At 45.2% G+C, this 19,489-nt stretch overlaps 1 protein-coding gene across 7 annotated transcripts in view; it reads left to right on the top strand.

Annotated features, from left to right (window-relative positions):
• SEPTIN6 (septin 6) overlaps window positions 1-19,489 on the top strand; it is a 77,127-nt gene that overhangs the window by 55,290 nt on the left and 2,348 nt on the right. For 2 of the 7 annotated variants that reach the window (XM_045583568.1, XM_045583569.1), the window contains 4 exons: window positions 2,680-2,848; window positions 6,319-6,451; window positions 10,022-10,212; window positions 18,066-18,623. In XM_045583568.1, the coding sequence (XP_045439524.1) occupies window positions 2,680-2,848; window positions 6,319-6,451; window positions 10,022-10,212; window positions 18,066-18,090 (518 nt within the window). In that variant the 3' untranslated portion in view covers window positions 18,091-18,623. Of the gene's footprint in view, window positions 1-2,679; window positions 2,849-6,318; window positions 6,452-10,021; window positions 10,213-12,508; window positions 12,554-16,846; window positions 17,553-18,065; window positions 18,624-19,489 lie in introns of those variants that run through there. The other 5 variants (XM_036443573.2, XM_036443571.2, XM_036443568.2 and 2 more) reach the window with 5 other exon arrangements.

Genomic DNA, 19,489 nt, shown 5'->3' on the forward strand with positions numbered 1-19,489 from the left:
TATAGTTACATCTACATGATTGCATCTCAGAAATAGATCATAGAAGAATAGGTCTTAGCAGCGAAATAGGTCATAGAAGAATACATGTATTATTCTATTTACATGAATTTCAATAATAGACAGAACTAAACAAGATATACATATTTAGGGATTCATATGTGAGTGGTAAAACTATAAAGAAAAACAAAGGAATAATAAACCCAAAAGTCAGGTTGTATGTCATGGTGGGGAAGGAGGAAGCTTTTAAGGTGCTGGTAATGTTTCACCAAGGCCCTGGATACATTGGTATTCATTTTTAAATTCTTTAAATTGCACATTTCATGCACCGTTTTGTATGTGTGATTATTTTGCAATTTAAAAACAAATGTATATACAATCAGGAAGGTTCCTTTTGTGGTCTGCTTTGATGAGTGTGAAGTTACACTCAGACTAGTCAATTCAGTACATGAAACTAGGCCTAGGACTAGGGTGGAAGAGGTGCTCCTGAGTCTGCAGCTGTAAGCTAGGTCTGTGATTGCAGGGGCACCATGTGTGACAGGGTGGCTGGTTCACTGCAGACTCATCCCTGACGCTGAGCAAACCAGTGAAAGCTGGTGGGAAGTTGTCCATATCCCACCCAAAGGCTGGCATGCGCTAGGGCACATCAGAGACCCTGCCGCGGTAGTGGAATTTGCTGTGGCTAGGACAAGACTGGTCATCAAAACTGTGTCAGGTTTTGATCTTCTCTGCCAGTTGGGGCTGGAGCTGGTCCACTAGGAACATTTGCAAATAGTTTCTAAACCGACAGTCCAACAGAGGGAATGAATGTGTGGTCTGAGAGACAGGAACCTTAGGTGAAGCTAACAGGTGTGGTTCCAGTGACTTTATCCGACTTAGACTACTCCACACCTAACCAACAAAATGGTTTTTGAACATTTTTTCTTATAAGTCAGGGTTCACTGTTGTATTCTTGTGAGGAAGAAGCTGTTGTCTGGGCAGCATGTAGGGGCCTTAGAGTCACGCCTTCTGACCAGCCACCAGGGGTCATTGTCTGGAAACAGAGGAGGAGATGGTCCTGAAAAGTTGCCTGACAGATGCAATATTTCATATTAGTTTATGTTCTATGACAGTGAGGGGCTTTATCCCAAAGGGAATGGGCATTAAGCAGAGGGGAAATGTGAGTTAATTTGGGCTTTGGAAAGATTACTCTGCTGACTGCAAAACAGTCAGCTGCAACTATGCCCCACGCTGTCATCCTGGACCCTCTCCCTGCCCTCACTACTTTCTCCCACACCCTGCAAGACAGGGTATGGGTGACTGTGTTTGTTCATCATCTCAAGCCCCCCCCATCCCAATGGTCAGACTAGCCACTCCCATTCTGACACAGTGCAGCCATGCTTGGATACATGTGGCGGGGCACTGCTCCCAACCGTATGTTCCAGCCAGAAGTCCACATTGCTATTATTTGGTCCACATCTCTGTCCTTCTTGGCCACTGCCCCAAATGCAGACCTTCCTTTGCCACACCATTTTGAGGAGAGGGCTTGTCCACTTAAGCTGGAAAGCGGGGTCCACTTTGGTCACTATTGCTGTCAGGCAATAAAACACACCTCTTTTGAAGCTTCTGCCATCCAGATGGGCCATACCCCTCCTTGTCGCTGTCAACTCTTGAAGTCCTACTTCTTCCTCCTTATTCTTTGGGGACTTTGACACCTATGCTTTAGTCAGAGGTCACCAACTGGTGGTTCGTGAGGTCCGAAAGATTGGTGACCGCTGCTTTAGATGCCCTGGATTGGAATCCTAACCCTGCAACTTATTAGCTACTTAACCTTGCCTGATCTCATTGAGACCTTGTCAAGACTATTTCCTCCTCTGCCTGATAAATTACTATCCTTCCTTGAAGAGTCGTCATAGCGGTTGCCTCTCTGGTGAAGCCTTCACTCTCCCATGAGTTCTTAGGCCCCTCTCTTCTGGGCTTGCATTGCACCTTGGCTATATACTATTATTTTCTTAATGTTTGCATTGTGCTGTATTTGTCTGTTTGCATCTATTCTTCCGCTAAACTGCCGAGGGCAAGACTCCATGCCTTAATTTCGGGATTCTCAGTGCTTCTTACAATACTGGGAACAGAGATTCCACAAATGTTTACCGGACAGATAGCTGAACATGTGTGTGTCATTGTCTTAAGAATGGTGCAGGGCAGAAACTCTTGTGAGTGTCTGATTGGTGAATTGGGGTTGAGGTGCTACTGAATGTCTTCGTAGGTGTTTTTTTTTTTTTAATTATTATTATTTTTTTAATGGCATTGCAGTTTCCATGACTGTCATTCTTGTAACTTCATTTGTTTTATCAGTAGAAAAGGAAATTAGGGGGGAAATTCATAAAACTTTGTATATAGATTGAAAGGCCGTATTGCTGTAAGACATTTCGCTTCTCGTTTTAACATTTCTTTTTTAAAATATTTTTATTGATTTCAGAAAGGAAGGGAGGGGAAGAGATAGAAACATCAATAATAGAGAGGATCATTGATCTCTGCCCCCTGCTTGCCGCCTACTGGGGGTCGAGTCCACAACCAGGCATGTCCTGGTTCATAGGTCGACGCTCAACTACTGAGCCACATCGGCTGGGCTTATTTGACCATATCTGCTTCTTTAAGCCTTCCTTTCAATATACTTTCAACCCCCCAACCCCTACTATGCAGTTGAAAATGAGGCCCACTGCGACTTTGTGAAGCTGCGGGAGATGCTGCTTCGGGTCAACATGGAGGACCTCCGGGAGCAGACCCACAGCCGGCACTATGAGCTGTACCGCCGCTGCAAGCTGGAGGAGATGGGCTTCAAGGACACTGACCCCGATAGCAAACCCTTCAGGTATCTCTCATGCCACCTCTGCCAAACTCAGCTGAGCCAACCCAGGGGGTATGGAGGCTTTACCCCTAGAGCATCCACAAGGGAATCAGACACAGGAGCTGAGACCAAGAACGTCAGGACTCAGTCATTTGCCAGTTTTACTTGCCAGTCCCTCTCTGCCTTCCTGGGGGAGTTGTGGCCAGGCGGACTTGGTAAGCAGTGGGCCATGGAGGAGGCCTAGAGGCCCAGCAAGGCCAATGGTCTCACTCTGTACACACAGCAGCTGCAGCCAGCTATACCAGAGGAGGCCCTGAGCTGGAGCAGTTTGTCCCTGTTCTATGCTCCACTTTCTTCATCAGGCTGCTGCTGCTCTGTCAGATGTCCAGTGTCTTCTTTACCGTCCTGCCCATTCTCAAAACCAGACGGGTTCAGGTAGCAGTCACTGCACATGCTCTGGTGAACTTGAGGCTCTTCATTCACCGTCAAGTGCAGGTTTTGTTTTGACCCAAGGATGCTAATTGTCATTGACATACTTCTTAAATCAGAATCTAAAATGCTTCCAGAGAAGAGGAATGCTTCTGAATGCATTTACTATGCTAATAGGAGCCAATGTCCCCCAAGTGTCTGATCTCTATGCACGATGTCTGATATAAGCCTCACATTTTAAATGACCATGTGTTGCCCTTACCAGGGCTCGGTCTTATTTTAGGAAATGTCAGGCCTTCATAAGCAAGTGATAGGGAAGGTTGTAGGCTAAGAAGGCTGTCAGAGATCCACAGTACCTGCTCACAGTGGAAACCCGGCCAGGAAGCAAAGCATAGCCAGTCCTTCAGGGTTGCTTGGTTTTGGAGGGGCAGACTCAGTCCTCAGCGCAGACAAGGGCCACTGGAGCTCTTGGGGTTGGAGGAATGCATGCTTGTCTCTCCAGTGGGTGCTTCCTTAGCTTTCTCTGTCCTTCCCCTCCACCAGCTTTAATCGCATCTGTGGAGGAAGAGGTGTGCTTCTACCTGTTCTTCTAGTCCCCTCCCCTCCTCATTTGCTCCATCCTGAACACCTGTTACCTGCATCTTCACCCTCTGCACTTCTCTGCCTTCTCCTTTTAATGTTGCATGTAAATATTCCCATCCTAAAGAAACTCACGCTTAACTGCTCTTCTTCACCAGCCTCTGCTCTGTCAAGAGATTCGGCTTTGACAGGAAGGAGAAAGAGTTGCTCTTATTTTTTGACTAATGATCTTACCACACTCCTGAAATGCCTCCCTCCAAGAACAGCAATTACACACTCATGGCCAAGTACAGTGTGGCCTTTAAGTCCCATCTTTTTCTTTTTTTAATATGGTTTTAAAACTATATTTTTTGTTTATTTCAGAGAGGAAGGGAGAGGGGGAGGAGAGAGAGAGAGAGAGAGAGAGAGAGAGAGAGAGAGAGAGAGAGAGAGAGAGAGAGAGAGAATATGATGAGAATCACTGATCAGCTGCCTCCTGCATGCCCCCTACTGGGGATCAAACCTGCAAGCCTGAACAGAAATCAAACCATGACCTCCTAGTTCATAGGTTGATGCTCAACCACTGAACCATGCAGCTGGGCTTAAATATATTTTTATTGCTGTGGTGTCTTCTTTACCTTCCTGCCCATTCTCAAAATGGGCACACATTCTCAAAATGGGACTTAGCCACACCTGTTGGGGCTAAGTCCCATCTTTTCAAAATCTCGTCATTTGATGTTCCTTTGTTGCCTCCTTCCCAAAGTTCTCTCTCCTTTGGCTTTTCTAGCACTGGTCTGGCTGGTTTTAGTCCTATCTCTCTTGCTACTCCTTTTCAGCTTCATCAGCAGGCTCATTTTCTTCAGCTTACTTGAAATGTTGTGCCCCAGGATTCTTTTCTAGGGTCTCTGCTCCTTTCACCTCTATTCTCTTTGTAGCTGGTTATTTCTCCTCTCACTGACCTAATTACCACCCAGAAATAGATGAATCCCAAGCTAAAATCTTATGTTTGAGCTCCAAACCCAGAGCTCCAAACCCATTGCGCTAAGTGCATACTGTATATTTTCACTCAGACATTCCATAAGTGGCATACTTGAAAGGCGGGCTGTCTAAAATTTAAGTCAACTTCTCCCTCTTAACCATACTTCTCCAGTGTTCCCTGTCGCAGCTCACGGTACCACCATTCACCTGGTTTTCTGAGCCAAAAACTGGAATAATCTTTGAGTCCTCCCAAGTCCTGGGAGTTCTGTCTCCCTTATTGTTCCTCCAGGTCTCTCAGGTCCCCCATTCCTCACAAGCTCTTAATATTAAGAGCCTGCCATTTCTGCCGAAACTGGTTTGGCTCAATGGATAGAGCGTCGGCTTGGGGACTGAAAGGTCCCGGGTTCGATTCCGGTCAAGGGCATGTACCTTGGTTGCGAGCATATCCCCAGTGGGGGGTGTGCAAGAGGCAGCTGATCGATGACTCTCTCTCATCGATGTTTCTAACTCTGTATCTCTTTCCCTTCCTCTCTGTACAAAATCAATAAAATATATATTTTTTAAAAAAAGAGCCTGCCATTTCTTACTTGGATTTTTGGAAAGTCTGTCCTTTATGCGAAAGCCAGAGTGTTCTTTCTCATTTTCAAGTTGGGTCAAGTCAGACCTCTGACTTAAAACCTTACAGTATAGATAAATGTCCCAGTCTAATATGGCATCCAACGCTTGCTCTCTCTTGCCAGACTCAGGGACCTCCTATCCCACCACTCCGCAGCTCACACTAGATTCTCCAGCCATGTGGATCTGTGCCTGACTCCCTGAGTATGCTAGTCTCTCTCCACATGTGCCTTTGCACATGTTGCTCTATTCAGAGCCCAATTCCTTCTTTTTTTACCAGGCTAACTCCTATTTTTTTTTTTAAACTAAGCCGAGGCTGGTGGCAGGGAGACTTAGCCCAGGCATTTCCCACTAGTGTAAGCTCTTTGATGGCAGGCCCAGTGGCTGTTGGCTCTAGATGTTGAGTGACTAGTATTCGTGTCACTCAGTCCTGTGTCTAGCAGGTAGTGGAGTCTCATCAAGTGTGTATTGCAATATTTTATTAACGTGGTCAATTTCAGAGCCAGGGCCTGGCAGCAAAGTGGAATAGGAGGATCCCAGAGTAAAAGACAAAATACCCAGCTTCCAGTCCCAGTTCTACCTCTAACTAGCTGTGTGGTCGTGAGCAAGTCTCTTCACCTCTCTGGGCCTGTTTCCTCACCTGTAAATGAGAGCATAGAGACAGATGTTCTAAGTCACTCCCAGTTCTAAATATCTCTCCAGTTCACCAGGACTGTTCCACCACCCTCAAGCTGCTCTGTGATTCTGCTGTCACATGCCAAGCCAGCTGCCCACAGCTTTGTGGTTCTGTGTTTGCACCCCTCCCAAAATCAGAGAGAGGAGGATGGGGGAACCCAGGGAGGATCATTGGGGTCAGTTTTCATCCAATAGGAGCCATTCCAAAGGCAGGAGAATTAACCTGACAATGTTCCCAGTTTGCAGGAGACGTATGAGGCCAAAAGGAATGAGTTCCTAGGGGAGCTCCAGAAAAAAGAAGAGGAGATGAGACAGATGTTCGTCCAGAGAGTCAAGGAGAAAGAAGCTGAACTCAAGGAGGCAGAGAAAGAGGTAAATGGGAGCTTGGTGTTAGGGGGAAAGGAAAAGGAAGCTGAGCTTGGGCATGGCAGGAACTTCTGCCCTGAGAGCACTGCCAGCCAGAGCCTTGCAGCCTCCAGGAAGAAATGGGGCACAGCATCTATAGCCCTGCCTCGGCTGGCACAGGGGGAGCTGCGAGGCATCTTTGTCTCCTTGATCCCTCATTCCCCAAGACCGGGACGTTTCCTCATTCTGTGATACTTAATCCTCTAGAGCAGCACTGCCATATGGTAGCCACTAGCCACATGTGGCTATTTAAACGGAAATTAATTAAACATAAACAAGTTTAAAACTTATTTCCTCAGTCACCTTAGCCACATTTCAAATGCTTAATCTGAGGTGGCTATCATATTAGACAGAATGATAAAGAACATTTCCATTGCCACAGAAAGTTTTATTGGGCAGCACTGCTCAAGAGTCAAGATCTTGCCATAGCTGGTTTGGATCAGTGGTTAGACATGAGCCTGTGGACTGAAGGGTCTCGGTTTCGATTCCCAACATGGGCACATACCTTGGTTGTAGGTTTCATCCCTGATCCGGTCAGGCACGTGTCTCTCTCAAATCATTGTTTCTCTTTATCTCTCCCCCTCCCTTCTACTCTCTTCTCTAAAAAAAAAATCAGTGGGAAAAATTTCCTCAGGTGAGGATTAACAGCAACAAAAGACCTCACGTAGCCACTTGAGGTCAGGTGCAAACTGATTCTTGGCTGTTCTGCCCCAACCCAACTGCTCTCTGACGGCCATGGGGAAAGATGGTCCCAGGCAATCCTGGGTACCTTGTTGAAACCTAAAACAGTAACAGCTGGGCACTTCCTCAGTCATTTGGATATTCTGTTCCATTTCATGGTGGCATTAAAAAAACATCTGTGCGCATCTAGAGAGTATGTAAACTAAAGTTTGATGATCCCCCTGAGGTTTTCATTACTGAAGTCGTGCCTAATAGAGTGCAGTTAGTCCTCCAACTGTTGCCTTGTATTCCAGGTCCCCTACCAATGCACCCACTGCTGCCTGATTAAAGTGGCCGCAGCTACAGTTTTGGTGACTTTAACAACTGCTTCACTCTCTGGGCCTCAGAGCCTATGATGAAGGGAAGCACTTAATTACTGCCCAAGTATCTTTTTCCTGTAATCTGCTGTGACTCTCTAGGGCACATGTGTCAAACACAAGGCCCGCGGGCCAAATCCGTCCCGCCAGGCCTTGCAATGTGGCCCGCACCGCGCTGTCATCACTGCACTCCGCTGCGTTTCCATCACAATGACAGTTTATGACTGTTCAGTAAACCATTCGGCCCGCGATTTAGGCTGGATTTTAGATTTTGGCCCCTTCTCTGATTGAGTTCGACACCCCTACTCTAGGGTTATCAACAAAGTCCAGGACAAGGCTGTTGATCTTACTTCAATTTTACTTTTCAAAAGAAAAATATCACCCGGTACTTTTAGGAGGAGGGGTAAAGGAACCTCAAAGAGAAATGAATGAAAAACCAATGGACAAAAGCCAAGTGGAAGCAACTGACTGGCAGAGCTTCCATCCCCCAACCCCAAATGACTAATAAAAGCTGGCTTACCCTGCGAGTCTGTCATCCACCATCCCTTACCAAGTGACAATCCCAAATACCTTCATGGTGTGCTGCAAGTGCTACAGAATCCCAACATCTCCTGAACCCTCAAAAGAAAGTGAAATTATGCTTGGTCTGCTTTACTATTCAGGGTAATTTATCACATACCACTTCTACCTATTTTTAAAAATACATATCGGTAGTTTTATTGATTTCAGAGAGGAAGGGAGAAATAGAAACAGTAATGATGAGAGTGAGTCATTGATTAGCTGCCTCCTGCACGCCCCCTACCAGGGATTGAGCCTGCAATGCATGCACATGCCCTGACCTGGAATCGAACCATGACTTCCTGGTTCAATCAGTGGTCAACCTCAACCACTGAGCACACTGGCTGGGCCCCACTTCTACCTCTTGATCCACTGACTACAATAGCATGCCAGGATATTCTTGCTGGTCTCTGACTCTATTCAGGGATAGTTAAACCTCTCTTTGGTCAAGGCTGAGGTCTCCACATTTATGCCATGTTATAAAACTTTTTAATATCTCCTTTCATGTCCAAGAACAAGTATTTCCTTTGTTGTTGTTGTTTGGTTAATCCTCACCTGAGTATATTTTTCCATTGATATTTAGAGAAAGTAGAAGGGAGGGGGAGAGACTCAGAGAGAAATGTCAATGTGAGACACATCGATTGGTTGCCTCCCCGCAAGTGCCCCGATCAGGACCAGGAATTGAGCTTGCAACCTAGGTACATGCCCTTGACTGGAATCAAACCCAGGACGCTTCAGTCCACAAGCCAACACTCTATCCACTGAGCCAAACCAGCTAGGGCCAAGCACTTCCTTTGAACAGCTTTGGCATTGCTTCAGTTTGCTCTGTGCTCCATGGTGGTCCTCCCTGACTGGAGAGGATAAGAAATGGCAGGACCCAAGACATGCTGGGAGACCTCACTCTATAATCCTCTATATAATGGATGGATCTTGGTTGGGCAAATTCCTTAACTTCTGTCACCACATAAATTACAGATAATAACAGAAACTATCTCATAGGAGTGTTGTGATGATTAAATGAGTTAATACATATAAAGTGCTTTAAAAAGTCAATGCCTGGCCTACAATAAGCACTCAATAGATGTTATACTATTGTAACTGATACTAGAGGCCTGTTGCAGAGATGGGTGGGGTCCCTTGGCCTGGCCTGCAGGAATCAGGCTGAAACTGGCTCCCCGACAGTAGGGGTGTCGAACTCAATCAGAGAAGGGGCCAAAATCTAAAATCCAGCCTAAATCGCGGGCCGAATGGTTTACTGAACAGTCATAAATTGTCATTGTGATGGAAACGCAGCGGAGTGCAGTGATGACAGCGCGGTGCGGGCCACATTGCAAGGCCTGGCGGGACGGATTTGGCCCGCGGGCCTTGTGTTTGACACATGTGAAGGTGTCCTGGATTGTGAGAAGGCGCAGGCCAGGCTGAGGGACCCTACTCATTCATGATTGGGCTGGGGAGAGACAGAGGGATGGCTCCAGGGTGTGTCCAGCCTGTCTCCCCAGTCCCGATTGGCTGGACCTCAGCAGCAAGCTCACCTACTGGTCGGAGCATCTGCTCCCTGGTGGTCAGTGCACATCATAGAGACTGGTAGAACAATTGAACAAATGGTTGGACACTTAGCATATTAGGCTTTTATTACATAGGATAGGATTATTACTAACCGTGTGTGGTGACTCTTTTAGATAAAATGTTTTATTAAGCAGAATGCACAGTTCCGTGACCATATTCAGGAGCAGAAATTTGGAGGTAAAACGGCGGAAGAAGGAGACTATCCAGAACATGGAGACCTTTGGTGCCATCATAGCTGTCTCTAGCAGAAATGTCTCCTAAGTTCCCAGGCTCCTGAAGGGTTGCAACCCTGCTAGTCCCCTGTCGCCCAGGACTCGACTCAGTTGGGAGCTGCTGACAGGGGACTCCCCCCAAACTCCCTGTGCTTTCTTGCCAGCTGCATGAGAAGTTTGACCGTCTGAAGAAACTACACCAGGATGAGAAGAAGAAGCTGGAGGATAAGAAGAAATCCCTGGATGATGAAGTGAACGCTTTCAAACAGAGAAAGTCGGCGGCTGAGCTGCTCCAGTCCCAGGGCTCCCAGGCTGGAGGCTCACAGACTCTGAAAAGGGACAAAGAGAAGAAAAAGTAAGTGCGAGGTTGCTCTGGGGTGTTGGCTTCTCTCTGCTCCTCAGGGCAGGACCTGGAGGGTGAGGGGTCTGAAGGATGGGCAGCAGAGAGAGGTGAGCTGTGGGCTGTCAGACCAGTTTGGGTGTCTATTGTGTTCTCACGCAATTTTCGGATTTCCTGAATTTGGACAATTGAGAGTAGGTCCCAGAAGCTCAGCCCCCTCTGTTTGGCCTGCGTGGGAAAGTCCTGCAAACTCAGAAGGAGAGGGAGGGAAAGGACAGGAAAAGCAAAAGGAATGTGGGAGAGTAGAAAGAAGAAGGGCGGAAACAATAAACACTACAAAGTTGTAAGAAATAGATAAACAAAAAGGAGGGCAGATAGAGGGTGGTGGGAGAGAGTTTAAGAGGTTGGAATCAATTGGGCTCCCAGGCATGCTCGCTCGCTTGCTTGCCCCATACCTGAGGTGAACTCTCGTGCCTGCAGGCCAACCCTCTCTCTGCCTCAGTTCTCACTAGGGGCAGCCAGCAGAATTTAACTGCTGCTGCTGAAGGCTGTAGCCCAGGTCTGATTTCTCACCTCTTTACTGTCCATCCCATTGACTACTTAGCTGTCCCTGGCCTGGGGTACAACTAAGAACTTGGTGGGGAGCCTTCAGATGTTGGTATATTCTAGGTGCCCCATCCTCAACCTGGGGAATGATTTTACAATCTATCTCTCTCCCCTGGTATTTGGTAAGGCAGGATAGCATGGGCTCCTGGTTACCATGTGGGCTGATTATCCAGACCCAACCCATTCCTCATCCCAGAACCAGAGAAGAGAAAAGCATTTTTGACAGAACTTATACAACAGCAAGAAAAAGCCCAGTGGTCCCTTGGGCTCTGAAGTTGTTTGTGTGCCCAGGGAATCCCTCAGGTGGAGTGTTAGGCAATGTCCTTATTAAAGATACCGAGGATCTGAAAGATGTCCATGGTCATTGCCCTCTGTTCTTACCTACTTGTTCCTGATCCAACTATTGGATTTTTTTTAGAGTGAGAGTGAAACATAGATGTGAGGGAGAAACATCAATTGGTTGCCTCCTGTACATGCCCGGGCCAGAAAACAAACCCATGACTTGGGTATGTGCTCTGCCTGGGAATCGAACCTGTAACCCTTTTGGTACACAGGACAATGCTCCAACCAATTGAGCCAAATTGGCCAGGGCTCAATTATTGGATATTAGCCAGGAGGGAACTTCTTCCTTTCCTCAGAGCCTGGCTCATCACTTAGGAATAAAACTGTGATTTTTGTACAGTACTAAAATATATTTGAAGACACTCAGTTTTTCAATTCGATTATTCATTATTCATAATATAATTTGAACATTTTCACCAATTAGTATAAAGATTTTTGTTAGTGGACCATAACACTATATGTCAAATTCACTGACGAATGAACTCTTTTTGGTATTACTTAATGGATAAAGTTCAACTAGCCAGAAAAGAAGCCTCTTTGGAAACAATGCATATTAACTGATCAGTCACAGTATGTCAGTTGTGCCAGCAGGCATGGATTCCTATTTTTAAGATCAGAAAGGTCTAAATTTGTCTCCCAGCTCTAACCTGCTGCCTTCATAGCCCTTTGGTATTTGTTAACTCGATCCCTGGGGTAGTTGAACAGCTTGCTTGTAGGAATTAGAAGATTCATTTGTTCAGACCCCACTAACAAACACTAAGTTCTAAATATTCTCTATTCGGGGGTGAGTAGAAATTTATCCCAGACCAAGTTTTCCCCCAGTTGCCTCAAATTACTTGATATCACCCCAGTTCCAGACAGAAGACCCTCTCTACAGTCTCTAGGAATATTTGGGGTTGGTGGAGGTACTCTTTATATTCTCAGGGGGTGAAAACCTGACCAAATAGATCGCCCTCTTTCTTACTTCCAGAAGTGTAGGTGGCCCCCGGCCTGGGCTTCTTATATAATTCCTTATAGTCAGCTAACTTCTGGAAGACCCATCATGACACCTGTGTCCCTCTAGTCCATAGTGATGATGGAGGTGGTGGGGTATGAGAATAGAAGTGGAGATGATAAGTATTTCTTCTGGAGAGATGGTGGTTGGATATAACAGAGTCACATATTTAGAATTTCCTTTGGCTGCCCTTAAAGAGATTAAGAACGAGTACCAGCCCCCCTTCGTACCCTCCCACCGTCCCACCCTCCCCTCCTACTCCTCCTAATCTCCTTTGACCTCTAACTCTTCATTATTGGTGTGAACTCATAATACATTATTTCTCCTTCAAGCTCACTCCACCTTCATCAGCTCTTAACTATTTTACAGTTAACTCTGCTGTTTGCTGCATGCTGCATGAGACCCAGGGTCCTGGTAAGCTTTATTAACTCTAAATAGAACTGGCAGTGGCTCCTAGAACACATCTCCCCAAATCCCACCCCTCAAGACACATATCTCATCATAAAAGAAGCTACTTCATTGTCCTAGCTGGTTTCCTCTTGTGAGTTAGAATATTAAGTAGACGGATGTGGTTTCAAGTGTACCGGTACATGTGCAGTGCTTGCCTGCCTGATTAAAAGCCAAGTATTTTCAGACTTCTGCTGCCTAAACAGCTGGGTAGCATAAGTGGGTTAATATTTGAGGTTCAGTTTTGGCCATTTTTTCCTTAAAGAGCCTTAATTATTAGTTTCAAAATTAACTAGGCTATAGTGAGGAGGGAAACTGCTGGGTCCAGCAGCCCTGTCCTGCAATTGTCACAGTGGCATTGAACTCCAGGTTGGGAATGTTCCAAAATAACAGAAACTTGCCTCTCTGTTTCCCTCTGGTGGCTAATATATGTAAATATATATATTTCAGAGAGGAAGGGAGGGGGAGAGAATCATTGATCGCTACCTCCTGCACGCCCCACAATGGGGATCGAGCCACAACCAGTTATGTGCCCTGACTGGGAATCGAACTGTGACCTCCTGGTTCCTAGGTCAACGCTTAACCACTGAGCAATGCCAGCCAGGCTGGTGTCTATTTTTTATCCAGAGGGCTCAAATTCTCAAATTTCCTTTAGTTATGTAACTTTCCAAAACCATTATGAAAGTGGAAGAAACTGAAGAGCTATCAGATATTATAGAAAAGTGCCTTACATTTAATTCTACAAGTACCAGCTTCATAAACACCTACCTTTGATAAGATGGGTTCCTGGGGGCTGCAAGCTGTATCTACAGAAAAGGATAAAGCAGTCTCTGGCATCATGTAATTTATAGGTTGATTATAGCAATGATTAAGCACCTTCTATCTGTATTAGACTCAAGTAGTAGATAGGGAGGGAAAATGAATATGGTTAACATATTAAGCTTATTACTATTTTTAAACTTTACCATAGAAACCTTCAAACAGGAACAAAAGAAGAGGGAGGTAGCACAGTGCAGCCTCAGATACCCACAACTTGGCCCCCAAACAACTGTCAGCACAGGGTCAATCCCATTTCATCTCTTAGCCCAAACCTGCTGGATGATTATAAAGCAAAACCCACATTATTTCATCTGCAAATACATTAGCATGCATCTTAAAAAAACACACACACCATAACCACAATGCCACCATTAAGATACCTACAAAATTAACAAATCATTAACATAAAAGTCCTAGTCCATGTTCAGAATACCCCAGTTGTCTCATAATTGCTTTTACATTTGATTTGTTTGAATCAGGGAGGGAATATAAAATATTGAGAGGGCTTCTCCCCATTCACCAATGTAGTTTATGATTTTAAAAAAATACCTTTTTATTGATTTCAAAGATGAAGGGAGAGGGAGAGCTAGAAACATCAATGAGAGAATCATTGATTGGCAGCCTTTTGAATGCCCCCCAATGGGGATTGAGCCCACAACCCTGGCATGTGCCCTTGATCCGAATTGAACCCAGGACCCTTCAGCCCGCAGGCCAACGCTCTATCCACTGAACCAAACCAGCCATGGCTAGTCTATGATTCTAATGGAGAGCCTGCTATTCATCACCAAATAGTGCTAAAGCTATTGCACTGGGGACTTTGGGCAACTGGCAAAACATCCTATTTTCAAGCAAGTTCCAAAGAGGAAGTCCATAGAGGCTTCTGAAACATAAGCCCATGAAAGGGGGCCAAAGGAAACAACCTTAAAAGAACAGTGAAAAGATTTATTGTCTAGCTTAAAGGCAAGTCTTTAGAGCCCCTGGTAGTTGACTAGAATTAAACAGCAGGTTTCCATTAAGGAAGACTATCACTTCCTAGAGTGTCTGTCCTCTGCTGTGGTCCCAGCGCCTTGCAAAAGGTCTGACACCTGTAGAAGCGCAATTCATGTGTATCCTCTTCGTTCCCCATTGTCAGTGAGGAGAGGAGAAACTGTATTCTGGTACGTTAGCTTTCAGTTACTGAAACTGAATTAATGTGGTTTGACACAGTTTGGTTCAGGTTTCCCTGAGTGAACCATTGTTAGTGGCCATTACTAAAATGAATTCTGGCAAAACTATCATTAAAGCCTTCCTTTATAGGTGAGAGGCAATTAGCAAACGGCGGGAACAGCCAACCTCAACCCAAGTAGGTTGTTTCTTTCTGGCAGGCTTCTCCCCAGAAGACCACAAAAGCGTTTCCAAACCAAATAGGGGAGGGAAGCCCTGACTTCCTGGGATCTGAAAGCAGCAAAGGCAGCCTGTCCCTCCCCAGAGCCCTCATTCATGGGGTGGATCGCAAAGTCTACCTCTCATTAACTGAGTGAGGCTTACTGTTACTCACTGATCTTGAAACTGCTTGAGGCACTACTTGTAGCAGTCAGAAACTGTCATGGAAAATAACTCCTGTGACCTGGACACAGCTGTGATACTATATCTGAATGGTTACTGGCCCTTGACTCTTGGGGGTACACAGTATAGGGAAGAGTGTACGTGTATCAAAATATATCAGCTTTCCTGTGAAGCACAGAAAATAGGCTGTTGCTGTGTAGTTTAGGTTTCCCTTCCCCTAGGAATTAGGCAAAGAATAAAATAAGAAAGGAGTATTCATATAACATTCTAATACTTTTCAAAGTGCTTTTCCACATGATATCTCATTTTTGCCTTACAACAGTCATGTGAGGTATGGAAGAAATAATCTTCCGTTGACAAAATGAATACATAGAGGAGCAGGGAATTTAATAGATTTGAACAAGGATCACAGAGTGAGTTAGTGGCAGAACTGGAACAAGAATGTAGAACTCCTGCCCAACCAGTGTGGCTCAGTGGTTGAACATCAACCTATGAGCCAGGAGGTCGTGGTTTAATTCCCAGTCAAGGCATATGCCTGGGTTGTGGGCTCGACCCCCAATTGGGGGCGTGCAGGAGGCAGCTGATCAAATGATTCTCATAACTGATGTTTCTATCACTCTCTACCTCTCCCTTCCTCCTTGAAATCAATTTAAAAACATATGGGGGGAAAAACTATTTAAGAATGTAGAACTCCAAATTCTTAGTGTATATGGTTATTCGTGTGTGTGTGTGTGTGTGTGTGTGTGTGTGTGTGTGTGTGGTGTTGAAGTGTTTGGATGTATTCATTCTGAGAAACTGACTGTATATACTCATGTATGTGTATGCTTTTAACTATCCCTCCCAAATATCTAATAGTCTTTAATGGAATAAATATATTCTTCAGGTAAAAAAAAAGGGAGCTTAGATTCACAGCCAAGGCATTCTCAGGGATACTGTGGTGTGATTAAACAACTAAGGGTTTCAGGCTCTGATTCTGGCTGCATCTTTTTCTTTTTCTTTTTTTAAAAACATATTTTATTGATTTTTTACAGAGAGGAAGAAAGAGGGATAGAGAGTTAGAAACATCGATGAGAGAGAGTCATCGATCAGCTGCCTCTTGCACCCCCACCCCCACTGGGGATGTGCCCGCAACCAAGGTACATGCCCTTGACCAGAATCGAACCCGGGACCTTTCAGTCCGCAGGTCGATGCTCTATCCACTGAGCCAAACCGGTTTCGGCTGGCTGCATCTTTTTCTTTGTGATCTGGGCAAGACAGCTGATTTTCCTGTGTCTCAATTTCCTCATATGTCAAATGGGGATGGATACTACTTGCCCTGTTTATGTCACAAGGATGAAATTTAAATGAAAAAAAAAAAAAAGGTCAAAGTGCTATGTGAACACAAACCAATAATGGATTTCCGTAGTTCAGTTTTTCAGATAACTGTGGTCTGAACCAGACACATCTCAAACAGCGCTTGTCCCAGGGTACCACTTAGTTGACTGGGACTACTCCAAAGGCTACCTGAGGTGAACCCTCAACCTCCTCTGCTTCCCCTATGGGACAAGGCAATTAATAGCTGAGAGCCTGAGGCCACCTGGCTATTTGCTGAAGGTATTCCTGCACAAGGTGTCTGGGTGGGGGACATTAGTCAGGACCTAGTAATTAAGGAGAGAATGTCTTCTTGAGACTGTTGACAATTATTTTGCTAGCTAATGCCACTACTGCTGTCACTCAGAGGTACGGGTGAGAAAGCATGTTCCCAGGAGCCAATGCAATATAGAACCTTAAGACCATCTAACATAGCTATATATTCTAATTTGTCTACTAGTCACCATGGCGGTTTTCTTCTAACCTTCTTATTTTGGGTATATTAATCCACCCATTCATTAACCCAACTTCTCTTTTCATTTTCAGTTTGGGCTTCCTGTAGATGCACTTTTCCTGCACAACAGAGCTGGGCCTCCCTATCTTTACCCCTTACCACGACCGGGGCACACAACCCGTGCCCTCTCCTCTCTTCCTGCCAGTTTATAGAAGCCTGAGAGTCTGAGGATGGTGTCTGGCCTCTGGTTAAGAAGCCGGCAGTTCTGTGGCTTAGAGATGCATCCTGCATCCCACTTCCCCTCCTAGTGTTCCCAGCCAGTCACTCCCCATCTCCAACTTTGCCATAGTGTGACTTGTTCAGGGGTTTTATCTGCTACTCTCCACCACCAGTTTACCTGTTGGAACTCTGATGGCTGCTTGCTTCCCCGAAGTATTTGCATCCACCATGGCTGGGTAAGCACCAGTCAACAAGGCTTTCCCTATTGGTCCCTAGTCACTGGGCCTCCCTGAGCATCCACCACCTCCCAACAGAGCCACAGTTCCTTCTCAGAGGGCTCCAGAAGGAGATCCTTTGATGCCTTTTCCTTTTGGTCCCCCAGCCCAGCCCTTTCCAGTTTTGATTCACTCAAGGTAACTGTACCCAAGCTGTGTTAAAAATCCAGAATTAGTTTACACCAAGTCCTCCGCCCCGCACCCCTGAAAATGACTGCTGAAGAAAATAGCATAAATTTCCTTTCCCTATAACTCTGAGTACCCCACAGATGCAGAAGGGGAAATAAACCTGCATATTATTGCCTGCCTAGTGTCTTGAATGATGGGCTTAAGGAATTCTGAGGTGTCTGGGCATCTCCTCTGTAATCTCCTTTAGGGTCCACACCATCCCCCAAAAGCAGAGCCAGTAGCAGGTACAATAACCCTTATCAGAAACTGTCAAACTGAATGCTCAAAGAATCAATGTTTTCAGTTCTGCTTTGATGAGTCTTCCTGTCTATTTGGTGAATGTGATGAGTTTTAATCTGTATTTTGCATGTACCCCCCCAATAAGAAGACGTGGATCTTTCAGCTGGAGAAGAGAAAAGAAGTGTTAATCCTCAGAAGGTCCCTAATTTTATCTGCAGTCTAAGGATTTGATATTTTTTACATATTCCAGTCCTAATTCTGGTGATGGCTTTGGGAAACCCTTTAAAGTAGAGTGCTCCACTGTCCGGCACAGTGGCCTTTGGTGTTTAGCCAGTGCAAGAGTGAGAGCTGGAGGTGAGCTGGCAATACTCTGTGGCTAACACGCCCTTTCTCTGCCCTTCCTTTGCAGTAATCTATGGCTGTGTACTGAATAGTATTCCCGGCTACAGCTGGACTGGACTCCATTTAGCCTTTTAAGCCAAAGTTCCTATTTTAACTGACAGCTTTCCTTCGCGGTGCCAGGAAGCTGGGTCCCCTGCCCCTACCATGTACTTCCACTCCAAGCATCACCTCTTTTTTTGAGTTCTGCCTTCCAGTGTCACCCGCACTGACCACGAATTTCTTTTTCTTTTTCTTTTTGAGGGTATTTTTGAGGGAAACACAGTCTATCAAGGCTATGTCAAATAGGCCGTTTTGAAGAGTTAAGAGTGGGAAGAGAGTTTCTATCTTCAATATTAGATAAGCAGAAGCGAAAAGAGAAAAAATGAAAAGCAAACATATGCACACTTTACCTTTTCTTGTTGGTTAAGCAAGAGTACAGCTTTGATATGTATTGTTTGGTGAGTCACTGATTTGTTAGTGGCCACAGGCAAAAAAAAGGAAGGGGTTGCTGCCAAAGCTTAAACTAGTTTCTTGAAAAATCCAAGTCTCATGGTGCATTTTTAGGAGACTCTATGCTTAGCAGTTTGAAGAAAAAAAAAAAAAAAAACTTGGATGCTCAGCCAGTGGATCATAGAGGTGCTAAGTTAGGGCTGTCAAGCCTTTTAGAGAAAGGCTTCTTAAGTGCATCTTTGATGTTCCCAGTCCAGTTTCACAGATGCTTCTGCACAAATACCAAACTTAAAACAACCAACTGGTTTCTATCCCCTCCGGGTAATTATTTGTGTCACAAATAGAGCCCCTTCATTTGCATTTGTTTACAGATTAAGTACTTGAGGCATGAAGAGCTCTGAAAACTTCAAAAGTTTTAAGCCATGCAGCCTAAAAGACCTTCAGAGCCTAGGCAGGGATTTTTGTATCAAGGGAGAAATTTTGGTCCACAAGACAGACATGACCAATTTTTTTCTTTTTTTTTTTTAAGATATATTTTTATTGATTTCAGAGTGGAATCCCCCCACTGGGAGTTGAGCCTGCATCCCAGACATGTGCCCTGACCAGAAATGGAACCACGACCTTCTAGCTCATAAGTTGATGCTCAACCACTGAGCCACACCGGTCAGGCCCCACTTTTTCATAAGAGAACTGAGACCCATAGAAATGAATGGACCTGCCAGAGGTCCCAGTGCTGTTTCTTGGTAGAGCCAGGCCAAACTCAGTGTCTCCTGACTCCAGATCCATTTTACAAAGGGCTTCAATCTGTTCATGTTTCTGGAGATGAGTTCTTTTTTTTCTTTCTTTCTTTTTTTTTTTTTTTTAAGATATTTTTATTGATTTGAGAGAGGAAGGTAAAGGAAGAGAGAGAGAAAAACATCAATGATGAGAGAGAAACATTGATTGACTGCCTTCTGCACGCCCTCCCACCGGGGACCGAGGCATGTGCCCTTGACTGTAATT

This window comes from Pipistrellus kuhlii, unplaced genomic scaffold, assembly GCF_014108245.1.
Source record: "Pipistrellus kuhlii isolate mPipKuh1 unplaced genomic scaffold, mPipKuh1.p scaffold_m20_p_19, whole genome shotgun sequence".
NCBI classification, from domain to species: Eukaryota; Metazoa; Chordata; class Mammalia; order Chiroptera; family Vespertilionidae; genus Pipistrellus; species Pipistrellus kuhlii.